Below are 27,078 nucleotides of genomic sequence, written 5' to 3' on the forward strand. Positions count from 1 at the left end.
GCACTTATTAGCAGCTATGAGTCGTATGTTTACCTCTTCTGTTGTTTTGTATAAAATATGTCAATACACACCTACATTCTGTAGATGCCCATATTATGATCTTATTAGGATCGGACATGGTCGTAGTGAAACAAAATAACAACCTATATTTTGCCCACCTGGTGAGCTCTATCGAGTATGAGTGCCAATTTTGTCTGTTTTCAAATTTTGAAGAGAAGACATTGTATTTTCTTTTAAAATAAAATACAACACGTAGTACTCATTCAACATAGTTTTATAATCATCGGGACCAGTTTTATCCATTTCATCTGTTAATACTACCCCATTAAAGCAGACGAAACCAGTCGTACATTAAGTGAAATAAGTTTTAAATTTCTGAACAAACATAATTTTGAAAAACACTTCTGAGAAAATATATTATAATATAATCGAACTAGCATCTCTTGGGTTTACGCCCCGTCCGCGCATTGTCCTCTATGATTATTATCATTATCTTTTTCACTTCAGAAATTATTGACACCCCCTTGTCTTTACTCTCTCGTTACCCTAACCATTAATTAACTCATCAATAGAATAAATTATAATAAATCGTGCACCTTTGGTTGTATAGAGGTCACTCAGTAAATATATCAAGCCAGAAGTTTTCTTAATAATATACCATCGAATCACAGTAAACTCTCTTTAGTTCTCCCGGAGATATGAGTATCAAAAGAAAAGCTTTGATGTAGTTTCCCGCGCAAAAATTAGCCACTTCCGTTTCAAAATCAAATTGTCCCGCCCTGTCTCGAGCAAACCGTCGGTAGTAATATCCGCTCTGCCACATCCGGTGGGCGAAAGTTCCTGTAAAAGCTTGCATTATCGCGCCATTACCTATGTTTTCTACTGGGAACAAAGCGCTCCCAGGACATAAAACGACAACTAAAAATCTTAAACGTTTTATCACGATCGCCAACAGATGGCCTCCCTGTCATTCCTGGCTCGGACAAAGCCATCTTAATTTTACGATTATTGCTGTATTAACACATTAGAATATCTGACGTCACAGTATTTTTTCAATAAATATTACAATTAACCAGTTGGATCAGCAGACCTTTTATGATGTTATTAATAATTGCCAAGCTTTTTTTAATACTCATTTGAGAAATCCGTGACTAGAAAATACAGAATTTAATCCAGATGTACACTATATTGATATATTTAAATAATTTAAAAATAAATCAGATATAAACCTACTAAAAAATCTTTGAACAAAATACGACTACGGGCTGAACTCAAACCCGCATCCAATAGATGTGCACTAATGTGAAACCACCAACTGAACGTTTTTTTGACCATGTCCGATCCTAATAAGATCATAATATGGGTCTCAACAGAATGAAAGGCTGTATTAACAGATTTATGTTTTTAAGATAAATTGATGTTAGCCACTTGCTCAACCTATTAAGTCCATACTCTGACTCCAAACACAAATTGAAAAACAATATGTGCATTTGACAGATCGGACCTGGGAGAAAATGTTACATTCTCAAATCTTGTAAATGATTTGTAGAACAAAAAACAGTTTCTTACACAACAATATAATTAAATTCTAAAATATACGAGTATATTGAAAAAGTAAAGTTCTGCATAATTAAGTGTCAATGTCTATACATAGGACCGAGAATCATAGAATCAGCTTGAAAATACATTCATTTATTCAGAAGTGGATAATATATTCCATGTGACATGACTCTATTATTATTATTTTTTTAAATACATACTATAAAATAACGCAATTTTTTCAGACGAAGTACAATTTTAAAAATAATTGGATTTTAGATAAATTAAGTATAAAGTACCTAACTACTAAACATTTTTTTCAGAATTCCAACTTTTCAAAAATGATTCACGTATCACTAAGGTCATCCATAATTAATGTGGCTTTAAAGAAAGCCTAATTATTTGCGCAAAATTATGCTGTGTATTATAAAATCTTCTCCGTTATTTGACTGTTTCTAAAATTATAAATAAATTATACTAATATCTATACTAAATTGTACAAGAAATAATTACAAGATAAAAAGAACTTTTTATACACAACGTTTTTAAATTCTGTTGAACCATAATATAAACTTGACTTGATTAGCTTAAACGATAAAAAAAAATTGTACTTGACATGTCATATTGATTTCCATAGTAACGCACGTATATATTATTAATTTAGTTGCTAAGACCCTAACCAATAATGGTGTCGAAATAACTTTTCATACAAAACAGAATTAACTGAAAATTAATTCAATTCTACTTAAAGATGGCTAAAAGTATTTAAAAAATGGATTGGCATCGTGTTCTTATATATTCTAAAAGTTTCAAATATCTAGCTAGTCGGGAAGTTAGTTAAAAATTGATTACAAGATTTGTACTGGACAAACTACTACCGGGCAAACAAAAATACGAGCTAATAAAAACGTTGTATTTAATCAAAGTTCAACCGAAAAATAGCTATAAATTATGGTAATTTCAGTAGTTTTACAATATATATAAAAATGAGTAATACATATTTTATATATATATATATATTCGGTTACACAGTTGTTTGTATTCAAAATAATAAATCATATTCCTAGACTACTGCGTTATAACAGAAATTGTCTAAGTTATTTTTTGCATTTTTGATAATCTTACTAAGCCCGTGGGTAATTAATTTAAACATGACCCCCGTAAAAGTATTTAAAAAATGCATTAGCATCGTGTTCTGATATATTCTAAAAGTTTCAAATGTCTAGCTAGTCGGGAAGTTAGTTAAAAATCGATTGCTAGATTTGTACCGGACAAATAAGTATACGAGCTAAGAAAAACGTTCTAAAATAGCTTCGTCGTTCAGTCAAAAATTATATTTTCGTAATCTTCCTTTTCCATCCTATTATTGACAAAATTAGTTATAGGTATATTATAAATATCTAAAATTTAAAAACTCCTAATTTGAAAATACATCGTTTCATATTTCATGGTCACCACTAATCATAGGTCCAAAGTGCCTGAATATATGAATATACCTAACCAATATAATATTACAATCTCACTATCCATATAGACTCCGGCAGTTAATGTGTTCCTCCATTGGCATAATAATAACTCGCCAAAGCAATTATTTCTGGAGTATAGTGGGAACGTAAAAGCTTTAACGACACGATCTACATCAGTTGACCTATATAATTTTTTTAGCCCCCAAGTTAACTGTTTTACGAGGGAAACATAAAGATTATTATCAATATTCACACCATTCAGTCTAGTAATTTACTGTGTAGAATCATATATTTGTTAAGTCTTTTGTAGCTTATATGGTTTTATTTTTCACAAATTACGAGTGCCAAGCCCATGTAAAAATTTACGTAAAATATCTTACGGGGCATCATATATGCCAACAGAGAACCTAGCGGAAAAATACGAAGCTTGCAATTTGAGAATTATTTTGATAATTTACTATTTCAACTGTATTAATTAATAAATATGTATTTGAAAACATTAAAAAGACTTTTTTTTAAGTCAAAGATAAACTTACAATTGTAAAAAAATGTGAATTTGTAACATATTTGCTACATAGGTTACGTTATTATTACATTATTTTTATGGTTATATTTATTATTAAAATTTAGTTTATAAAGTTTTCAATTTTTCACCGTTTAGATTTCTGACTAATTCATAGTTTTAATATTTAAAAAAACATCGATTTTTATAAAAAATATAAATGTGTATAACTTGAAATCCTTTTTATTTATATGAAATCTTATTTAGGTATAGTCCACATATTTAAGCTCAATTTAAGATAGGGGTGTTTACTAATTAGGTTTTTACTAATACTTGAACTATTCATAATTTATTTTTGTATTTTTTTATTGTTGACACTTGACTTGATAGGTAGGTAATGGGAATTTTATCTACTTTATTGTATTGATTTATTATATAAGCTAGAGTTAAGAGTATTCGTTGTCAGTGTATGTTTGTCTTTGGTGAGTGTACCCGACACAGCGCCTGAAGATTCCGTAAGGCGAAACCCGGGTCGCAAAAACGACTCAAATAGAATAGTACAAAACTTAATTCCATTACAAAAATATTATTTTTATTTATATCAGAGTTAACGACAATCGTTTATTTATGATAAATAACTTCCAAAAATCATCTACGGAAAACATTATTACAACGTTTTTCTTAGCTCGTATTCTTATTTGTCCTGTGGTTCTTTTTCCGGTACAAATCTTGCAATCGATTTTTAACTAACTTCCCGACTAGCTAGACATTTGAAACTTTTAGAATATATCAGAACACGATGCCAATGCATTTTTTTAATACGTTTAGCCATCTTTAAGTAGAATTGAATTCATTTTCAGTTAATTCTGTTTTAGATGAAAAGTTATTTCAACACCATTATTGGTTGATAGGGGTCTGGGGTCCTAGTAACTAAACTATTAATATATACGTGCGTTACTATGGAAATCAATATGACATGTATTTTAAGCTAGTCAAGTCAAGTTTATGTTATGATTCAACAGAAAATTTGAAAACGTTGTATATAAAAGTTCTTTTTATCTTGTAATTATTTTTGAATTATTTTGAAACAAAATGATATCCGAAATAATAATAACCAACTCGACTGTGCAGAAGCAGATTTAAACGGTATGATAAGGTTTGTAAACTGGAGTAGTAGGGACGGGTATCAGGATAGTTATTGAATACTGAAGCAGAATGATTTTCAGATTTCTTTTTTTTTTCAAAAATATCGTTGTCGAACAAATTCAATGCCGTCAAAATTCTAAGCTAAAAAATCCATCTCAGCTAAAAAACACTCTTTGTAAAAAGGTAAAAATGTGTCACCTATCGGGATTTAGATTTTACGTGATGGTTTTTGCCGCCGACAATTCACTCGATATTTTTGTGTCAATATTGATTCCGCCTCACAAACAGTGGAATGTAAATATTGATACCATACTCTCGTTCGTAGACCAGACGGTGTTACAAACAGCATATTGTGTGAAGCAGGCTTAATCGAAAAAAAAACATGCCTTTTTCGAAAATATCATTTTGATTATATTTCCTAAGAAAATCAATAAAAATAATTACAAGATAAAAAGACCTTTTTAAATACAACGTTTTTAAATTTTCTGTTGAATTATTATGCTCAATATGCTCAAACAAGTACTTGATATGAAGTAAATAAAAAACAAACAAATGTAGAATACTGAAATGTCATTTTGATTTCCATAGTAACGCATGTATATATTAATAATTTAGTTGTTAGGACCACTCCTTAGCAACCAATAAAAGTATTTAACTTTTTACGGATTTTTCTGAAATAACTTTCCATACAAAACAGAATTAACTGAAAATGAATTCAATTCTGCAGAACCTTCACTCTGTGGAGGCCCATATGATCATATCTATAATCCATATTTTCCGATAATTGTATAAATATTTTTTATAAACTAATATTTAACTTGGATCACTGGTTAATTTAATTAATTGATGTATTGCTAATATATAATATTGATATGGCATGAAATTAGTCTCCGGTCCTGAAATGTCGTCCGTTTATGAAAGTAAATGTCAACATTATTAATAATATATTAAGAGGTATTTAATATTTCTAGTCTCGTATTTGCCTACTTAATCTCTACATATAATATAATGTAGCTTGCAAGCTAACCATAAATTTTTGGATATTTTTTTGCGTGAATACTCGTGAGTCGCGACAGACATATTAATATGTCAGCTGTCACTAAACCTACGCGCATGTTATCGTACGCACCACGTTTCTTTATATTTTTTTTTAAATATCAGTTTAATATTGTTAAATAGTGATTATCAAGTGCATCCTAGCTAAATCGGTAAACTACAATACCCGAATTGCAATTCTTGTAATTTCAAGCATATGGAGCAAATTTGTGATATATTTCACCCATTTCCTTTCCTCATTTTCACCCAGATCCGCGTGGTAGTCAGTGCTCATATCATTTGAATTATCGATCCATCTATGCTAATTCTTACTTAATAACTACGCCTTCCAATTTTTCAAATTCCGTCAAACAAAATAATGATATTAAGGGGCGCACCAGGCGAGGGTACTAATGGTGAAAAACACCCGCGTGGCAGGATTTAAAAGCCGCACAAGTCCTAAGAACCAGCCAACAGGAAATTAACTGTCACAATTTGTCTCATTAGATTTCACTGATAGTAAAAAGTCGTATGCGGCGTAATTTTCTTCCATGTCAAACACTATTTTATTATGATGAGGCTCTGTCGTCTATCAATTAGAAGAATTATTTATTATGTAAAATATTTCATTATTTTTGTTATGAATATTTTGATGACAATAATATATTTTTTCAGCTTTCCTTTGACTTCCACTGAAGAGAATGTTTTTAATTTGAGGGGACGGCAATTTTAGGCTGGCACCCGGGTGGCAGATACCCTCGAATTTTTTATGTTTTTCAAAATAACGATATATTGATGATCTAACTGACACCTCTGACACCTATTATCTGACATTCAATATTTTTGAAATTTGTGATTTAAAATGTTTAACGAAAACGATTAAATGAAATTAAATAAAAACAAAAATATGCTTTGTGCAAAAATAATGTAATTTATTTTTAAGGTAACTGTATTTTTGTTTTTATGTAATTTTATTAACAGATTTTTATAAAATTTCAATTCCCCTATCAAAAATATTGAATGTCAGATGAGAGAGGTGTGAATGTTACAATATCGATATTATAATAATACATTCACACATTTTTGTTTATAATATAACAACTGCGAATAAAAATCTTTGTCTATGGAAGACATAAATAATTATGAATAACCCCTACTCTATGTTTTCATCAGAACAATCAAACAATTACTTTTCGTTTTATTGTGAATTTTCTCGAAAATTTTTATTACAAATCATAATTGAATTGTTATTTTCTTAATAGGTTATTAAGATATCTCGCCGCATTTTCTTTAAAGTCGGTTTAATGAAAATAAATTATTCTCCAGAGCTAACCAAAACCAAGAGCTTTGTCTTGTTTTACTTGTAATAAGAAAATATCCCTTCATTAGATGTTCAGTGTTTTCGGCTTATCTTCTAAAAATTATTTTCTTAACCCATTTACTCCTGAATTAATTACCACAGTGTCAACATAGATGGTACATTATTTTACACAACAATATTAAAAAAATTTTCCAGTACAAGACTAGACCTGATTATAAACCATTACTAATTAAAGTAAACTAATATGTTGAACATAAAACTGATGCGTATTGCCTCCTGTGACAAAGTATGAAAATTGTAATTTAATACTTTTCAATACACGGAATCAAATAGGCACTAAGTGCCAAAAATCTAAAAAAAAAGTAAGGATGTAGAAATTTTCTATGTGCCATCGCCAATATCATAAATACATGTCTAAGTGCCGTTTATTTAATATGTGTCATGAGACTTTTAGGCACTAAGTGCCGTTTGGTTAACAAAGTGTCATGTGACTTTGTTTTTCAATTTCGATATAAAGCGTGGCACTTATTCCTTTTTTAAAGAAATTGGTGTTGCGACATAGTGCTTTTTTAAAGTATCGTTTTTCAAATGTGTTTTTCTTACAACGTTTAAAACTTATAAGTGGCACAGGTGTCCATATGGACACATCAATTTTGTTGATGGTGTGACATGAATTTTTATTTGTTTTAAAAATTGTTTATTTACATTTGTTATGTATCTATAATATAACAGAGAATGAATAGTGAAAATAAAATTTTCATATCGTTTTTAAGTTTTGCGATAATATCCGTCTCCATATGGACACGCGTGACACTTATGTTATCAATTTTTTTTTTGGATTGTATGGTTTATTAGTAGAATTATTATAAGTATGATAGTTTTCAATACACATTACACACAAGCTAATATTGGATTTTCTTCACTGCGTTCTGATTTCAGATGTTTCTTTTTCTTTCAAAAAATCAGTCACAGCGTCGATTTTTTATATTTTTTTGAATAAAATAATTTAACCCATTAAATTGTATATCTGCTAGAACTATTGATTTTGATGTACATAGTTTTGAATATCCATCCTATCAGGATCCATCAGCGCTCTTATTTTCCACATTTTTCCCGTAAAATTGATATTTTGTGCAGCTAGGTGTAATTGCGTGTAGAATCTCTAGTTGCAGTATAAAATATCAGATTGGTCTATCTATGTTCTAACATTCCTATATTTCACTTGTGTATCTGCTTTTAATTGTCTATGATTTAAATTATCAATTGTTCCACCACCATCCTCATCTGTTAAAACCGCAGGATCTGGTCGGTGGTGAGATAAATAATAATATTATATTTGTCGACATTATCATCATCACTAGCTTCATAAAGTGCATTCAATGCATTATTTACCAGCATTTCTCTTTCTTCAATCTTAGACAATATATCCCAGAAACTAAATAATTTGACAAAATGAGAATAATATATTTTATAACAAATCATAATTTAAATTTGTAGTGTTAAGTGGCACGCGTGTCCATATGGACACGCATTAATTCATTATGCAATAACACCACATAAACAAAAATAATTCATTACATTAAGTCCATCATTTTGTGATTTAGATGAATGGCCACTTTGACACTTAATATTAATTTTATTATGTCAGCTAGATCATTCAAATGACGAACAATTGAAGCAGTGTACTTATTTCAACTGACTAACGTTTATAAACCAAATTATTATTTTAAAATAACAATTAGGCAAAGTAAACTGTACTACAATAATTGCGTGTCCATATGAACACTTGTAACACTAATGCCGGGTCCACACCGAAAACAAGTCGCGCGACAACTCGTTAAATTTTACGATAAGCATGATAATTATCGTAAAATTTCTTAAGCAATTATGATAATTATCGTAAAATTTAACGAGTTGTCGCGCGACTTGTTGCCGGTGTGGACCAGGCATAACGTGAGCAATTGGGTCTGGCACTAAAGAGTTTTTATAAATTTTATTTTTTTCTTCTTTTTGAAGAAGAAATTGTTTCACAGTCAGTTGTTTTGCTGGATTATTTATATTTCCATTTTCCATAAGGTGACTGAATGAGACGTGTAATATCTTATATTGTTAGATATTTCTATCTTTTTTAAAACATTTAACAAACAGCACATTTTATGTAATGCGAAGAATTATTATCCGGCAGATTAAATTTAGTCGTCGGCCGGTTAATCTTGCACAACATTGTTAGGACGTTAAATACGATGTCATTAGGAATTAAACGGCAATCACAAAAACATTTCGTGGATTGTTAAATGCGAAACCGGAAACGCGACTGGAATAGCAACGAATTTGGCAACGAAAGTGAATAGGGCTCGTTACGCGATGAAAAGACATTTTGAAGGTAAACGTTTGTTTTAAATTATATCAACATTAAATTAAATGTATCGTTCGTAACAACCAATTGGAGCCATTTATTAATGACGAAATCAACCGAATGAGATCAAAAATAAACAAATTATTTTAATCTTCCACTGTTAAAATAACTTGAAAAATGATAATAATGAAACCAAATTGCGTAATTACTTCTCCCTTACAATATAGGACCATCGTCATAATATTATTATGAATTATGTTTAAAATTTACCATTGCCTTTTCTTATAAGATGATTTTATTATTACATAGAGCAAGGTTTCCCAATATTTTCCTGCGATGGAACACTTCGCAAATTCTAAAATTTTAACGAAACACATTATTTTTTAGGGTTGGTAAATAATACAAGACCAATATATTTTAACAAAATTGAAAAAAAAAACAATAATTATGATATATTATTATATTAATACTATCGACTGAAGGTACTTGATGGAATTTTAATTTAAATTCTAATGGATTCAAGCTCTGTACTATTCCATTTAAGTCTTTTTTTACGACCCGGGCTTCGCCTTTCGGCATCATCAGGCGCCGTGTACACTCACCAAAGGTAAACACACACTGACAACAAACACTCTTTGCTCTAGGTTATATAATAAATCAATACAATAAAGTAGGTAAAAACTCCATTACCTACTATTCATAATTTGTTTATTGTATTTTTTGTAACCTTTGACTTGATAGGTAGGTAATCAGTGTAAAAACAAAATAAACCTACGCACATTACACGTAATTTTTTATTTAATTAATAATCAATATCTTAATATCTTAATAATTAATGATCAATATCTTATATCAATATCAAATCTTCACTCACTTTATCTATGTTTACATGTGAATTCGCATTCATCGCATTTTTATTCATATTTAAAAAAAATCTTATGGCTTATCCAATGGTTGGGAATGATATTTTTATAACAAATTGACAATGATGAGATATTTACATTGACCACTATTTCGAGCTATAAACACATCATTAAAATACGAGCAGATAATAAGGAATATCAAAGATAACATTGGGAGCATTACTTGTTTGTTCTCCCAAGGTACATAACTAACATACCATCGGTGACTCCAATAAAGCATCAAGTAATCATTAGCGTCTTGCCTTATTTTCAGGAGAATGTCAAACTTCAAATTGCAATTATTACTCCATGACATGATTTTGAGACTTACCAACTTTTGGCAGTAACCTCACGAATTATATATATATATTTTTATACTGTTTTAATACTAATTATTTGTTGTTAAATGTCATGTTATAAACGTCTTCAATTTATAATTCTGTACAGTTCACTATATCTTATATTATATAAAAAAAATGAATTTGAATAGAACAAAATTTTAGTATGTGGTAAAATATTAATATAATATCTATGGCCGGGGTGTAAAACCACATAAGTTAAAAAATTCAATTTTGATTGATTCTATAAGTCAAAGTGATTCTGCACACTTGTGTATAAACACATATGTCAAATGCTGTTAGTATGGTGTTATAATACAAATGAACAAAACCACATAAGTTATTTACCTCTGAAAAGCGGGGTGTAAAAACACATAAGTCTGACTTATGTGATTATGCACAAAATTTTAAATTTTAAGTGACAAGAACGGATGACTTATGGTGTTAGTCGCCGTTAGACAGTTCATTTAGTAGTAGAGTGTAGTATTGATGTTCTGAACTCATAAAAGGCGTGGTAACTATTTAAATTGATTAATACGTTATACTTAAATACAAAATAATGTCAGAGATAAAAAAAAAATACTTGCATTATCATTGATAAAGTTGCAAGGTAAGTTTACCACACTTTCGTAACTTTATGTTATTTTTTCATAAACATAATTTTATTGATTATATTATAATCATCAACAAAAGGTATATCCACTTCCTGCCTCCTCTAGTTAATTTTATCAAAAATATCCATTTTATGTTGGTTTAATATTATATTATTTTTATATCTCGTCCCATTAAACACATGTGAACACTTTTTTGAACAGACGATAAATCTTTAATAAAAAATAATACCTACAGTTGTGTAATTTCACCTTCCGTTGAAAAACGAATTTCCCGCGAAAAATCGCTGGCAAGCTTCATTCCAAGGGACATTCATAAATAAACCAAAAGAGCGTCGAATTTTCATAATTCGCAGCAATTTATATATCCAGCGGCGATGTGGTTTGTACGATCGTAAATTCCCGACGCGCCTGCCGGTGTCTCGCGTATTGAAAACTCCGCTAAAAAGTTGAAACAGCTTGCGTTATAAATAAAACATGGCGGAAGCGATATCGCATCGCCAATATTGCAAAGTGCATGCCGAACGCAATATTGTGTGCAAGCTTTAAGCTCGGCGGATCGCTTATTGCGGTGTTCCTAAAACTATCACTACTACAGCTTGATGTTGACAAATCGAACGATTAAGTATTCACTAATCCACACACCCTTCATTTAGCGGTTAATATAATCAGTGACAGGCACGTAACAAGAATATATTTCGAGGAATTATAGAAAGAGGCCTATTTATTGTACAACAGTGGACAAAAATCGTCTCAGATATCATATTATAATATATTATACTGATCTATTCTATACGCAAGACTACTTTCGGCCTTTACGGCAGCTAAATAGAGTAGGAAAGTATCGAAATATTAACACTTATTGTACCAATAATTACAGTTTATTAGTTGCAATTGTTACAATAAGTGCTATTGTTTTAACAGCACCTCTCTTGGCTATGATAAATTTTATAGTGAGATAGACAGTTTTGACAGTTCAGACGTCTATCTTATTGTAAATGTTACAATAAGTGTTAATATTTCGATACTTTCCTACCCTATTTAACTGTCCTAAAGGCCGAAAGCAGTCTTGTGTATAGAATAGATGCGCTGATGGTCTAATGATGCTGGCTGTGGCGTTAGAGACCTGACAGAAAATGAGATGCCTCCAACAAAGGCAAGCACACATGACGTATGTTTTTTTTCCAAATATAAAATGGCAAATAGACAAAACCGCTTTGAGTCCAAATCATACACCAGTCTATTCTTGAATGGACATGGTAGCTTCGCTGGCAGGCTCTTTGAGGTTGGTTATTATCCATTCAACATGTCCATGTGGCGGAGAAATACTAGTTACACACCATATCCAGCTGGGAATGTCCTAAAATGTTTATGGAAAAGGAATAGCTGCTCAAGTCGGTTCAATCAACTGTTGCATTTAGAAAATTTGCGGCGTCACGCTGCCAACGTGAAGATATCTTCATTTAGAATATTCGCCAGTTTTGTATTTGCTTTTGTTACTTAATACAATTATTATTAATATTGCATTTACGTGCGTATCTCTTCTATGGGGAATCCTAACTTAAAGTCATGTAAATTTAGTCAAAGCACATTTGAGTGCATGGTAACCTCAGTCTTGGGTAACTGCTCTTGAGCCATTCCCAATCATAAAAAAAATATGCTTCACATAAAACGTAAGGTCTTGTGATACGCCCGATTAAGAGCGGGTTTGGTTCGGGGTGGGTGTGTTTTGGTGGGACTATTAACTTCAATCATATCAAATAACACAACACATGTTTAAATCCTCCATCAATAATCCGTTAATTGTTTAATTGATAGAATTAGGTAGAAAAATGTTATATTTAACTCGTGTGTTGTTAGTAACTTTTTATGCGCCGGCTAGACGGCAGCGACTTGCCTGCGCGTTATATACTTTTACAGCGCTTTTCGGTTCGCGCAATCTTCCGTTTTCCCGTCCATACACACGGGCTTCATGATACAAACCGGTTTGCGCAGGTAAGCTTGTCGTAAAGCTTGAACGTCTAGCCGGCGCTTTAAATAAAGTAAATGAGACGATCGACGAATGTTAGGCCGGGATGCATAGCAAAACAATGAATTATTCCACAAATTGTGGTATAATGAAAGTACCATTACCTAACGCTGCTTGGCTTGAAGAATAAAAGGTAGCTAGTCTCTAGTCGGTAACTAAACTAACTATCACCTGACCGTCTTTTTGGCGCGTCCAAATTTAGTCCGCCTCTTTTTTCGCGCCAAAGTGCGCGTACTTACAGCTTAGTTTTGATTATAAGATAAAGTATAAACGGATAAAATAGTGTTCCATCCGTAATATTGAAAAAATTTCCCATGAAACGTCGATAATTATTATTAAATAAACTTTCAAAAAGGTTTGATTTCTTCAGTCAATATCTATAAAATATAATATTATCTTATATCTCATGTCAAAAGCCAAATAGACATAATGTTTAATTTCCCCGAATCCATGGTTTTGTGGACACACTAACATAAACGCTTACGTATCAATACCTACTGGCGCTACAGATCATTCAAATCAGTGGAACAAAATGGAATATTTTACCAACCGGAGCGCTTGATAATTTTACGAAAATAAGTGTGTTTGATTTTTTGTTATATAGAATTCTAGTTTAGACGGTCAAATTAACATGTCCACGAGATGGTGCGATAATTTTGAGAATCTTGTAAACCGGCGCGCTCCGGTCCATTTCGAGCCCTGATTCAGGTCCATGGCCAATTGCACAACCATCATCCATATTCTATATCCCGAACTCACTCTCTTTCCAGTCGGTTACACTCGGCTTCTCTGCAATACTCTTGTCGCTATCCGCTCATCTCATCCGAGAGATTATTCATTTCTAAAATGTGTTTTAAATAATAAATACATACGTATCGTAAAACATTAAAAAGAAAAATACTTTTTATTTAGAGTCAAAAAATAAACTTACAATTATTATGTAAGTATATCAAATCGAGCTTCAATATTTTTTTGACTATTATAAAATAATATTATAATTCTTCTGCACCCCCGCATAAAGGACGTCGGTAGCCCGACCCGCAGCTTTGAATAACGCTGGCTGATTCAAGAGAGCTTCTGAGCTTTGTACAAATCGACAGGGCAGTGAATAAGGGACCGTCATGTGTGCGACAGCCATTGCTTACGTCATCAGATTTCCGGTCATAAATTTACAATAAAGCTCTGATACCAAGACAATGTGTCGTATAATATAATAGTTTAAGGTATAATATACTCGTATCTCTTGATATCATATATTATTAAAATGATAAAGGATATTTTTAGCTACGTATTATATGTTACCACTTAGGTCACAGAAGATATTTTAATGTTAAATATTTCATTGAAATAAATATTTAATTTAAAAAAAATTGTAAAACTTAACGAAGTATCAAATATCATTTGCATAGAATCTGAAGATTAGTATGCTGTTTATAACAGTCAGAAAACGACATTCTGGAAAACTATAATTTTCTCACGATTCTATATTTGAATCACCTTTACTTGTGAAGTGACTATTTGTTTAATAAATGTGTTACCTCTCCTACTTCACTTGACCCTTAACTAGAGCTAGATAGATATTGCACAATAATGAAGGTAACTAACTACTGAAGACATTAAAACAACATGTCACATACATATTATATAGCTTCCGATAGTCCATGACAATCGTTTTAAAAAAAATGGCCAATCTTGTGCAACAAAAAGTTTCAGCTTTTCTATTATAAGTGCAATGAGCACAAGTCATTAGATATTCGGAATTTCGCATATCCTATTACCATCAGATTTCTATCTTTTCCGCAGTCTACTAAACCATATTCATTGGAAGCATAGTTCAGTGCATCGTATGATGTTCGAAGGGAACTCGATTTTAACATACATAATTTTAAAATACTTCTGAGAAAATATATAATCAATAGAAAAAATCTTTAAAAAAAAATACGATACCCAGCAGGAATCAAACCTGCGTCTCTCGGGATTCGCGCCCACGCACATCGACCACAATGCTATAGGCATCTTATCTAATTGCCACAAATTTTAACTACTGGCTCATACACTCTCTGACGTACTTTCTAAATTGAGTTACTAATTCTTAAAATTAAAACGGAGAAAATTCTATCGCCAAGGCATCGAAACAATATATAGAACATTTTTTTTCTCTCTTTTATAGCACTCGCTGTTTTTTGAACCCAGTGACACGTGTGGAAAGTATACGAATTAGTCTGGAAAGTATACCAATTAGTGTGAAAATTGGCATAATGTAAACTACACATATATCGCAATTGTTACATTTGAGAGATATTTATGATTTCGTGAAAGAAGTATATGTGAATTTATGTCAGACACCATGTAGGTGTAAACAGACTGTGAAATTTAATGTCAGACATAAAATATAAATATCACGATAGAAGTGTCCTAATATAAACGCACCATTTTATACATATTACATAAAAAAATTCTTTACTACAATAAATTCCAAAAATTAAAGATAATCTGTTCGGTTTAATGCAAGAGTTTTTACTCATGACTGAGATATTCTATTCTTATCTAATACACAGTGTAAAAAGTGTTGTATCAACTCCTGAAAGGTAATTAATTAATTACACCAGATATTCTTTTAACAAGAGATTGTTATTATATGCATTTTAATACAGCGAAAATTCCGCAGATTTCCTTTGAATTTTTCTCCGGATGGCAAAGAAAAAATTTGCAGCGGATGGCAAAACTCATAACAATTTTAAACCTTCTCAGAAACGGCTGGTATGCAACTATCCGTGATGAATGATCTTTCACGTTATTTATTTCATTTCTATTTTAATTGTTACACAATATAGTTAGTACAATAATGAAAATCTGAGGATTAAAATTGACCGAGTATATCGATAATAGTGTTGACTGCTGACAGCTGGATTTTTTCTAATTCTAAAATATATTTTTTTTAAATAAATGGGAACAATTGCTTTTGAATATTTAAATTTAGGTAATAATTTCAAATAGTCACCAAAGTTACAATTAATTGTTAGTTGTAAGTACGATTGATTAAATTTGAGTTAAGATAATATGAATATTGAATTGACATTATAATAATATACAATGTTAGTAGAATCCAGGATAACAAAAACTGAAACCGATTGGTATAATATGATAATGTATTATTGGTATTGAAGAGAAACCAAATCACCTAAATTTGCGTTATTTTTCTCGTGAAGTCTCTTATCAGAGATTAGTCAGCATTAGAGCAATCTTTTATCTACCATCTGCTATTCGGTTAACAGTTCAACGAAGCTGAATTACGAATCACGGAGGTTTTTAAGCGACTAAATACGCCGACGTCTTCTGCGATGTATACTGTTAGCCGGCTCTCCCATCAAAACTTGTCCGCCTGCAACAAGTCGAATACGTCGATGTGACGTTATCGTTCACAAAACAAACGTTGCCAAATGGATCTCCGCAGATTGGTCGATTAGTTTGAAAAAAACATCTACTGTTGCAATCGACAAGTTGCATGCTTCTCGGGCTGCGAGTCGAAGATGCCAAGACTCATACGAACACCTACAAATCGGTCATTCCTATACCGGCTAGCCGATCGCTGCATCCAAATATCTATACGTTTCGAAGGTTACGTGTGACTGTCGCTACGTAGATGTGCGCGGTTTTTATATGCAACACCGGATTGACGTTCTTGGAAGGTTTGATTTATGGCTGTCCGACAGATGAGGTGAGTTTAGATGTGAGAGCCAGCATAATATTTGATTGGATAATGGGTTGGAGAATGCAGTACTTTTCTCATCGTATAATATAGCCGAGATCATTTTACTATGAAGAATTTTTTGATCCTTTCCCATTCGTATGAAGACGTCAATATTAAATTTATTGTCTTGGCAATCCAAGGAATTTTGAAGATATGTCTAATGCAGCCACATCTTGTAAAACTAAATTTATTGGCTATTCTAAAAATCATTTTTGTTTACAGCAATGAAGAAGTGTAGTTAATATGCTACCTCAAGTTTCTTGAATTAAACCCTATAAGTGCATTTTTAATTAGAGGTCTCATTTTATAAGTTTTTTCGTTGGCTTTAATTAATTGCGTCGGTAGAAAAGTGTGTTGGAAAATTTTACTGTAGAGTCATTTCCGCTGAGTTAAACTAATTCCCCTACATTTTTAATAAACTCGAAGACATTTTTAGGCACTTATTACCACGCGGATTAATCGTCGGCCTATAGCGTCGTGTGTACCAAATTCAAATCCTGGGTCTGACAAGTACACATACTGTTTTTCAATTTGTGTAGAGTCAGTGTATGGACCTAATAGGTTGAGCAAGTGGCTGACATCCATTTCTCGTAAAAAGAAAATATGTTAATACAAATCTCCACTATGTTGAGGTCCATATGATGTTATCAGGATCGGACATGGTCGGATCTATTAGCCAAATGTTTTTTATTATAACATTACTGGCCACAATCATAATATTTCTGGTCTGAAATAATCATCCAACTTTTATGTTACGCCATACAATTAATTTTGCCGATAATACCTAGCAAGTACAAGGTTACAGGTTCAAGTCCCCTCAGGTGTCTCGTAGGTCACTTCTGCTCTTAATAAATTTTCTCTGCTCTCAAGTGGTATAGTTTCCAATCCTGATATACTGGAAAATTTGAATTGTTATGTACCTATCAATTACATTCGTCGCCCATGTTGGCTGAAAGCTGCTTCCTCATGTCAGGCTCACCAGCCACCAGTAGCGAGGGCTGTGCGGCTGGTCAATACACACCCTAGATATGTAGACATTTTTAGCAATGCATTGTGTATTTTGTTTTTAAAATTCTATTTTTTTGTATTTTATTTCTTTTACTATAAAATTATTTTTTGTTTTGTTTTTTTTTCTCTACTAAGTTGATTCACATGTACTTTTTATTCTAAATTTTATGTTGTGAACGTCTTGAATTGATAATTTGTTATGTCCTCAATGTATCTTTTTTAAATAATAAATAAATAAATATCTGAGGTTTTTTCAAACTGGCTTGCGACATTGATTTTTTGAGGCGCCGCGTGGTGTCCATATGCTCCAACTAAAGGGCGGATATTGCTGAAGAAGTTTTCAAATTATGTATGTACAAAAATATGTCAATAAAAATAATCGACTTAAGGCTTTACCTCAGCTAAGGCATGGTCTAAAAAGATCGTAACTAGGCGATGTGCAGATTGTAAAATGACGCGAGCCGAACTTAATATTATTTGTCATAAAAATTCAACATGCGTCCTTTTAATGTTATGTTTATTATTGTATTCGTAATAATAATAGTATATTCATTGACATGTTTTCTTTTTCAAGTACATGCGATATACGATTTAAGAATATATTCCTCCGACGCCATCACAAAACAAATTGACGTGCTCACATGTCGACTATTGCTCTTCAACTGGCGACGCGGCCGAAATTACGTCCCACATACTGTTGAAAATTATTTTCCGTTTCACTTATGTACGCTCTTAATAAGTAAGAGGAGAACTCGCCTCAGTAGCAAATAATGACCGACAACAATTATAATAAAAATAATTTCAAATACAGATTACAAATTAAACTAAAACAATGTTGAATTCGTAGTCGTCCATCCACTCGAGGGACTTAAAAAAGGATGGCAGATACCAGTGCGGTGGTCAAATTTGACAAAGAGAGCGGCTGGCACAATTGACGCGTCAGGTTTCCAAACAAGGGCGCAAAACCTTTTGTTGTGATGAACAAGCAGTCGCCGGGAACTGTCAAAACACAATTTTGCCCTCACTCGTTCGAGAGAAAAGGGACGCCACTGTGCAAATGTCGTTGTCCGCACATTATTTTCGCCGCTATGATTAATTGCCAACGAATAATAATATTTATGTATAGGCACTTAAATATTTGGTATTTTTTTGAGTAGGTACCCACAAAATATTAAATAATAATATTATTAATTATTACTGAAATAAACATGCTTTTTTTTTCACCATCTGCCATGTTTTCATACATACGCCTGTGTATATCAGTGGCGAAAGGTGGAGGTAGGCTGTTAAGATTTGACATAACCATTGCATGCTAAACTTTCACAGTCATACTTATTTGTTTTCATTGAACTAAGAATACAATTTGCAGATAGTGCTCGTTATTTTTTAAAATATAAAAAGATATTCAATCAAATTATACTTGACCAGATAGCAATTAGATCCTGTAACTACAACGGATTCAAATATTTACCGTAAGTTATTATTCTAAATTGATTTCATTATTTTTCAAGTTAGTTCTCGATTTTCTATTGAAATTAATCGATTCCCTTTCATTTATATTGTCAAATTAGATCGACAAATATGAAATGAAATGGCTACGTAATGATTATTTACCAAATTTTAACCTCTGTGCAGTATGATGAAATATTTAAATGAGCAACGTGTACTTACATAAAATGTATCTGCATTTATAATTGGCTCTTGGTCGAATCACAAATAGCAGAAATGGATGTTAGCCACTCTCTCAACTTATTAATAACCTGCTCTGGTTATTAACCAAACACATATTACAAACATACTAATTTAATAAAGTATTTTTTATTCAGCGAATAGGTTACAAGATTTGATAACATATAGAGAGTAGTCGTCGAGTGACGGACTCGATGTGAGTCAGGATTTATGGAGTGTCCTTACTATTTATAAAAATGCAATTCATATATTATTACAAGAGATATTTTTGCAATTAAACAAATCATAATAGACCGTAAACAAGTCATGATTGAGAAAATGATGACAATCGCTTCCGCTCCATTGTTTTATTTTAACAAGAAAACATACATATTAAAGTGTATCACCCTTGTAATGATGAGTTTTATGATTGCTACAAACATACAAAAATTGAAATAACATTAGCAAGTGCACATGCGTTATAACTAAAATATGAGAGAGATCATGACAAGGGTAAAGTTAATAATTAAGGTGATTATTAATACCTTGATTTAAACAACAAAAATAGTTAATTTTGTCATAATTAAATATTAAGCACGTGGCTCAATAATTTGTAAATGATATTGAAGCAAATACATGGTATACGGGTTTGGGACCTCTCGGGAATCGTATTTTTCTTTCAAAGATTTTTTCTAACATGCAAATACCTATCTACGGTGGTTCAAAAGTATAAATTGTTAAAATAAAGAAATAATACTGGGAATTAACATTATTATTTATTACAAAACTATTTTCAAATTCATATTATCATAATATTACGTTCATTCCAGTTATTTCAACTTCAGTGCATTCCACTTAGAAGCTTTGCGATACATATAAATTACCCACTTGTTCGTAGTTGAACAACAAACGTTAGCGAATGTGTTATGCATTTATCATATAAACTACCAAATGAATTTAAAGTAAAAATGTATTATGCATTAAACGCGTTGCAACAAAACGTGATAGGTGAAAATTTACTAATTATCCCAGCACTAAAAATATTCTTTGGCGAACTTGCTATTTTAAAATATTCTGTTTTGAAAAAGTGTCTATATTATTTAGTATTTATTGAAATTTATGAGTGACACATAATTCAGAAAAGAGAAAGCTGATGATAATGTCTTTTATCTGTCAGATATATTTGAAAAACCTTATTTATTAAATAAATAGTTATAGAGGGAAAATTGTCACACAATAACGTCGACTGTTTTTAGGAAAAAGGGCGTAACCCTCGATTTTTAGAAAAGTGCTTTTATTAGATATTAACAATGTATACAACTAAATACACGTTCTGTAAAAAGGAAGTAAGCCGCAAATGTCGAATTATTATCTAAATTCAGGTTTTAATTGAGTTTCAATTAAGTTTTAATTTACGGAAAAAAAAGAATTTACTTTCAATTTTAATGATTTTTCTGTGATAACCTCTTTAATTATTACTAGATCGAAAAGATATTTACACCAAATCATCTATCATCATGCACCCAAGTCTGCCTATTTTTTTTTTAATATTGAACCAAAATCATTCAAAAAACGTTTTTTGCCCCTCCTGTAAAATTTGTTTTGTGAGGGTTACGTCCTTTTTCCTAAGCTTGGTCGACGTGTTACGAAGCCATTTTCTTTTTTTCTCAGAAATTTCAATCCTTTCAAAATTACTATAATTTGATGTTGTGAATGTTAATGTGATGTAATCATTGGCGACTACTTTAAAGTACAAAATGATGCTCTTTAGTATATTTTTTTTACCATGTCCGATCCTAATAAGATCAAATTATGGGCCTCCATAGAGTGAAGATTTTTTGTATTAACAGATTTTCTTACGAGAAATGGATGTATGCCACTTGCTCAACCTATTAAGTCCATACTCTGACTCATATACAAATTGAAAAAGAAAATGTGTACTTGCAAGACCCATGATTCGAATCTGGGATCCACAACGTTATAGGCCAATGCTTAAGCCGCTCGGCCATCGTGGGCGTTTATATATTGGGTATATACCTAATGGTAATTTAAAACAGCTTCATGATGATATGATATTATGGGAGATATAATATGTAAATAACCCAGATTGGGTGATAGACCCATTTGGTATGGATGCAATTGATGACTGAAATTAAATTCCAATAAGTAATACGAGAACTCAAGTTAGATAATATAATGAAAAAAATATATTTCTGAATAAATAGTGAAACGGCTTATAAATTTCCACACCTCTAGGAAAGGGCTTATTTAAATATTATTTAATTTCCATGTCTTGTTGAATCTATATTTATTCGGGGTAAGTATTTACTCAAAACCTCGTTTTTATGTCGTGAATAGAAGCGATCTTCGTTCATCTCTGAATATATTGCAACAAGATATTAAATTACTTACTAGTATAATATATCAACCACATGGATCATATTATTAAATAAAGAAAAGGTTTATATCGTTTATAGGAGTATTATATGATTATTTTAACATGGACCATGTTTTACTTATGATCTCCGACGCAAAAGCGTTACGAAAAATAGACGTAGAATAACTATATGTAGACGCGCAGCCCGCCCGCGGCCCGATTACTTACGCGCGCCGATTATTTTCATTTTACTTTCAGTAGCCTGCATTCTGTGCAACGTATTGTTCGTCTGTTAATATTATTTCTTTAGTTTTATTATTGTCAATACATCATTTTCAGAATCCTTTGGATTCCGTTACTTTGACAAATAAAAATTTTCTTTCGAATTTGGACAACCAGCATTCAGAGAATCAGTAGGCAAAGCATGTTCCATGTTTAATAAGTTTAGCCCCGAGTAATTTTATGGGGGACTATAGGCTACTACTTACTACTTTATCCGGTCTTTAGCGTTAGGGCATAGGACAAGTTCTAGTTCACGCCTTTTCCCTCGATCCATCGCTAACTCTCGCACCTCCCGCCATGTCAGATCTGCAGCGCGTAGGTCGCTTTTGCAGCACGCTGCACGGTGACGGAAGTCCAGCCACGGCAACGAAACTCTTGAAGCTATGACGAAACCCTTGAGGCTGTATTAAACAATCATAAATTGTCGGAAAATGGAATGGAAAATGTGTCGAATAAGTTTTACTATAAATATCACTTATATAAATTTATTAAATATTATTTATTAAAATATATAATTACGGGTATAATGCATTGTGCGTTTGGAGTCAGAGTATGGTCCTTATAGGTTGAGCAAGTGGCTAACATAAAAATCTGTTGTCTACTAACTCTGTTAACAGTTTTTGTGACGAGTATTTTATTACTGATTTAGATTGTTAGTTCTGTTTTTTGTCGATAGATATTACTATAGTGCTGTGGTCGGCAAACCATACATCCACAGTGGCCGCGCGGCATAAGCGTTGGACTATCACGCCGTGGGTCTCAGGTTCGAATCCTGGGTCTGGCAAGTTCAAATATTGTTTTTCAATTTGTGTGTGTCAGGATATGGACCTAATAGGTTGAGCAAGTGGCTGACATCCATTTCTTGTAAAAAACAAAAATCTGTTAATACAAACCTCTACTCTGTGGAGGCCCATATGATCCTATTAGGATCGGACATAGTCGGGAAAAAAAAGTGCAGTGGTCGGCAAACCGCGGCTCTTTGGCCCCTTGAGTGTGGCTCTGCCACAAATGACCACGTAGGGCTAAAACAGTGAAAGATATAATATCTTCGAATATCACCAACCAGCAAGTCGAAGATCTTAAATTGATTTCAGTTTTATCAATAGCAGTTGACGAGTCTTATGACATAAATGATACAGCACAAATTTGTACGATTCATTTCATATACAAGTCCTAAAGAAGAATTTTTAGGATTATTGCCATTCAAAGGTCAAACACATGGAGAGGATATTGCAAATGCTGCAATTGAGTGCATGGAAAAATATCATATTTCTAAATCAGAAACAGCAAAGCGACGTTAGTCTTTGTTAAAAAACACCTCCTAATACTGCGGAAACAGAATTAATTCCCCCCCCCCCCCCCACGTTGACAGTTGCAGTTACTGGATTTAAAAATAATAAAGAATTATGGAGCTCTAAATTTGAACGTCTCTGTGTTGATATGTACATATTGGAGAAAAACAAATATGAACATGGTTCACAGCAGAAGTAGTCTGCTTTGAAAGAGCTGGAGAAGGAAGGCATGATGATTTTTAACACCTGGAATAGTATTTCTGACTCATATGATCAGTTGAAAAAACTAACGTTTGCTGTTCTTTCCTTTTCCGGTTCTACATATTCATGCGAGCAATCTTTTTCAAGCATGAACCTTATCAAGAGTAAATTAAGAAGCGTCTTATTGATGAGAACCTGTAATCGTGCCTAAAATTAAAAACAACAACATATAAACCTGACTTACCGAAATTTTTCAAGGAGATGGAAGGCCATTGTTCACATTAAGTGTTTGTCATGATTTAATTTTACCTTACTTACAATTTAATTTTTATCAATAAATAAGATCATTATTAAGTATGATTTCAAGTTTTATTCAGTGCGCCTATAGTTTTATTAACACTTAAAATTTTAATTAAAGTTTATTAAGTTTAAGCAGTGTACCTACATATAGTTTAAGTTTAAGAAAGTTGGCTCTCAAAAGAAATCTCAATCGTTATACTGTTGATATTTGGCTCTATTGACTAATGAGTTTGCAGACCACTGCTATTTATAGTGGAATAAAGTATAAACTAAAACTGTCAGAACAAAGCGTTGCTTCTTAAATTTTAAATTTATTTATCAAAAACTTCCAACTATGATTGAGTTGATCAATAAAGGCGGATGTATTATTCATAAACAATTATCTTACAGTCATATTAGTAATTGTAGAACCAAATGTATGTACCATTAATTAACGTACACAATTTTATTTTGAATAATAATTGATATTTTAACAGTAGCATCAAATACAATTTAGGAACTCAGTACTTATATGAATTTTTTATAAAGTTAGTTCAGCATCAACTGAAATTAGCTCCTCGGTCGACCGGTTGTATACCCACAATAACACGGTGTTAGGACGTTAGAAATTCAAAGGTCATAGTTGTTTGCTGTCATGCACGGCAGGAAACAGCCGCTGGGAAATACAATGACAACTTATTCGCATCAAATATGAAAAGATAACCTTTTTCTTACACTACCCAAGTCCAGTCACATCCGGCAATTGCATCTATGATATTATTAGACTATAGTTATACATATTCTACATTTCAATTTTATGACGTTTATATTATACAAAATTTATTTTATTCATTGAAAGTTCATGATGAAATATTAATATATATATATATATATATTCAGCGTATAGTAAGTAGATACGAAATGTGGTCTTTTTCAACTACATAATATACATTTTTTATTGGATAAAGAGCTACGGAATTGAAACTTTTTTTTGATCACTATGTGCTCAGGATACTGTAGATATCCAGTTTTGACACTACGCAAGACTTCTCGGTCCATGGACTTTTCAGTATACTTCAGTCGCCTAGAGTCGTAACTCACATTTTGCAATTTTTTTATTGTCGAGTTTTTAAATATGCCAAGTGATTTTAAAGGCATTAATCTATAGAAAGAAAAATGGTTGGCTTTCCAAGGTAATTTAAAAAACCATGTGAAAATCGTTGACAAAGTTAACTATTGGTGTCGTAACTCACATTTTTCAATGAATAATGTGAGTTCTGTCATCAAGGCTTTTCTGGAGCCCTATTTTTTATAGTATGCTGTGTGTCTGCAGCCTTAGGAGTATTATATATATATATATATTTAAATAACGTAAGTTGACTCGCTCACCCATTTATTTTCAAGGGAGTTCAATACTTTTCTTCTAATTACAAAAAACAGTGCTCTGCGATTATCTCAAACTCGATTTTTGGAATATGGGAGTTATGACTCTAGACAACTTACTTATAATATTATATTAATACTTTCCTCCAGCTTGGAGAGTACGTCTTCATTTTGGGGTTTTGATAGAGGAAGGTGTTTGCGGACGTTGGAACACATTGTTATTTCTCCGGTAAAAAGGTATTGAAACACAGGACTTCTTATATGTTATCTCCACGCAGGATTGTATTTATTGTTGTTAACAAGAACAATAACATTAGGGGTAGGAATATTTTTAAAAAAATCACATAATTAAAGTTGAGAGGTATATTATTAAAGTTACACGTGGTTCTGGTAGGAACAATTTGGCTATTTCACAAACCGGCACTTTAGATCACTCATATCGAAGGGTTGTAATTTTACACTCGCTACTAGATCTGTTTATTTAGATTACAATCTATATTATGTCATTTAATCAACAGAATAATTTCTGATGTTTTTTCGGAGACGTTCGTCCTTTATCATGCGATCTGTATCTAAAATGGGCTAGAAATAACTCAAAATGTTTGAATATGGTTCCGAGTGGAAAATTTTGTTATGAATATTTATAATCTGTTTTCTTCACTATTTTAAATATGTATATTTCAAATGTATTAAAAACAATATTTTATAGAAATTGAGACTATACGTATGAAAAGAACACTGGGACTTCTAAATGTCATACAAACTCCGAACACGATCCAGATATTTCTTTCATTTTATATACAGCGATTTTATATGTACATAACAGAATGCTCCATCTGAAAGAAAACTTAATACTTTTGGTTTGTATTTTATTTAAATCTCGTGAAAATCGTAGATTAGGTATTTGAAGACTAAAGGAGTGCGATTCTGAAAATGTTGGAACCCTTAATCGACTACTTCAGTAATTGAGTCTGTTTTATTTAAAAGTCAGAAATATAATGTTCATAGATTATTTTGTTATCTTTATCAAGGTGTAAGATAATATTTATATTTGGAGAAATTTTCGTTTTTATCTCAAGCCCATACGTTGTTTTATAATAAATACCATTTGAATTTCACGCCTGTCACTTTACTAATGCCTTTTCCCGCCAAACCCTTGCAATAATATCAAATAACAAAGTATAAAGTGCCAAAAAATGAATATTCCGAAAATTCTGCTATTCGCAAATATTTAAACACCGGTTTCGTGCCTTCTGGAAGAATTATTTACCTCCCTTGCCTTTTCCGCGAAGACAAAATGAACAAACATTAACGTTAATTTTCCGTGTAACAGGGTCGCAGCATGCCACAGGAGGTATTTGCCAGTTTTGCAACGCGCTCTTTTATACGGCAAAGAAGCAGCTTAATATTTTATCATAATGCAGTGCCTTGAAACTTGGAACGTTATGATCTCCGAGTACAGCAAGGCGAGCTAAGCGGATTAACAGGAATCTCTTATGCTACTTGGGTACTGCTGGAAAGAAATGTCTTTTACCTAATAAAACCACTTATTTTTTAGGTACCTACTTAGATTGTTTACCACAGGCGACTGA

The 27,078-nt window shown here is 31.9% G+C and overlaps 1 protein-coding gene across 1 annotated transcript in view; it reads right to left on the minus strand.

Annotated features, from left to right (window-relative positions):
• Positions 1-22,536: 22,536 nt before the first annotated feature.
• LOC147078942 (uncharacterized) overlaps positions 22,537-27,078 on the minus strand; it is a 41,517-nt gene continuing 36,975 nt past the window's right edge. The window contains exon 3 of the mRNA XM_085955647.1: positions 22,537-22,732. Within this exon, the coding sequence (XP_085811773.1) occupies positions 22,537-22,732 (196 nt within the window). The remainder of the gene's footprint in view (positions 22,733-27,078) is intronic.

The sequence above is a fragment of the Rhyacophila brunnea genome, unplaced genomic scaffold (assembly GCF_057557595.1).
Source record: "Rhyacophila brunnea isolate RB1 unplaced genomic scaffold, BYU_Rbru_1.0 scaffold_10, whole genome shotgun sequence".
Classification (NCBI taxonomy): Eukaryota; Metazoa; Arthropoda; class Insecta; order Trichoptera; family Rhyacophilidae; genus Rhyacophila; species Rhyacophila brunnea.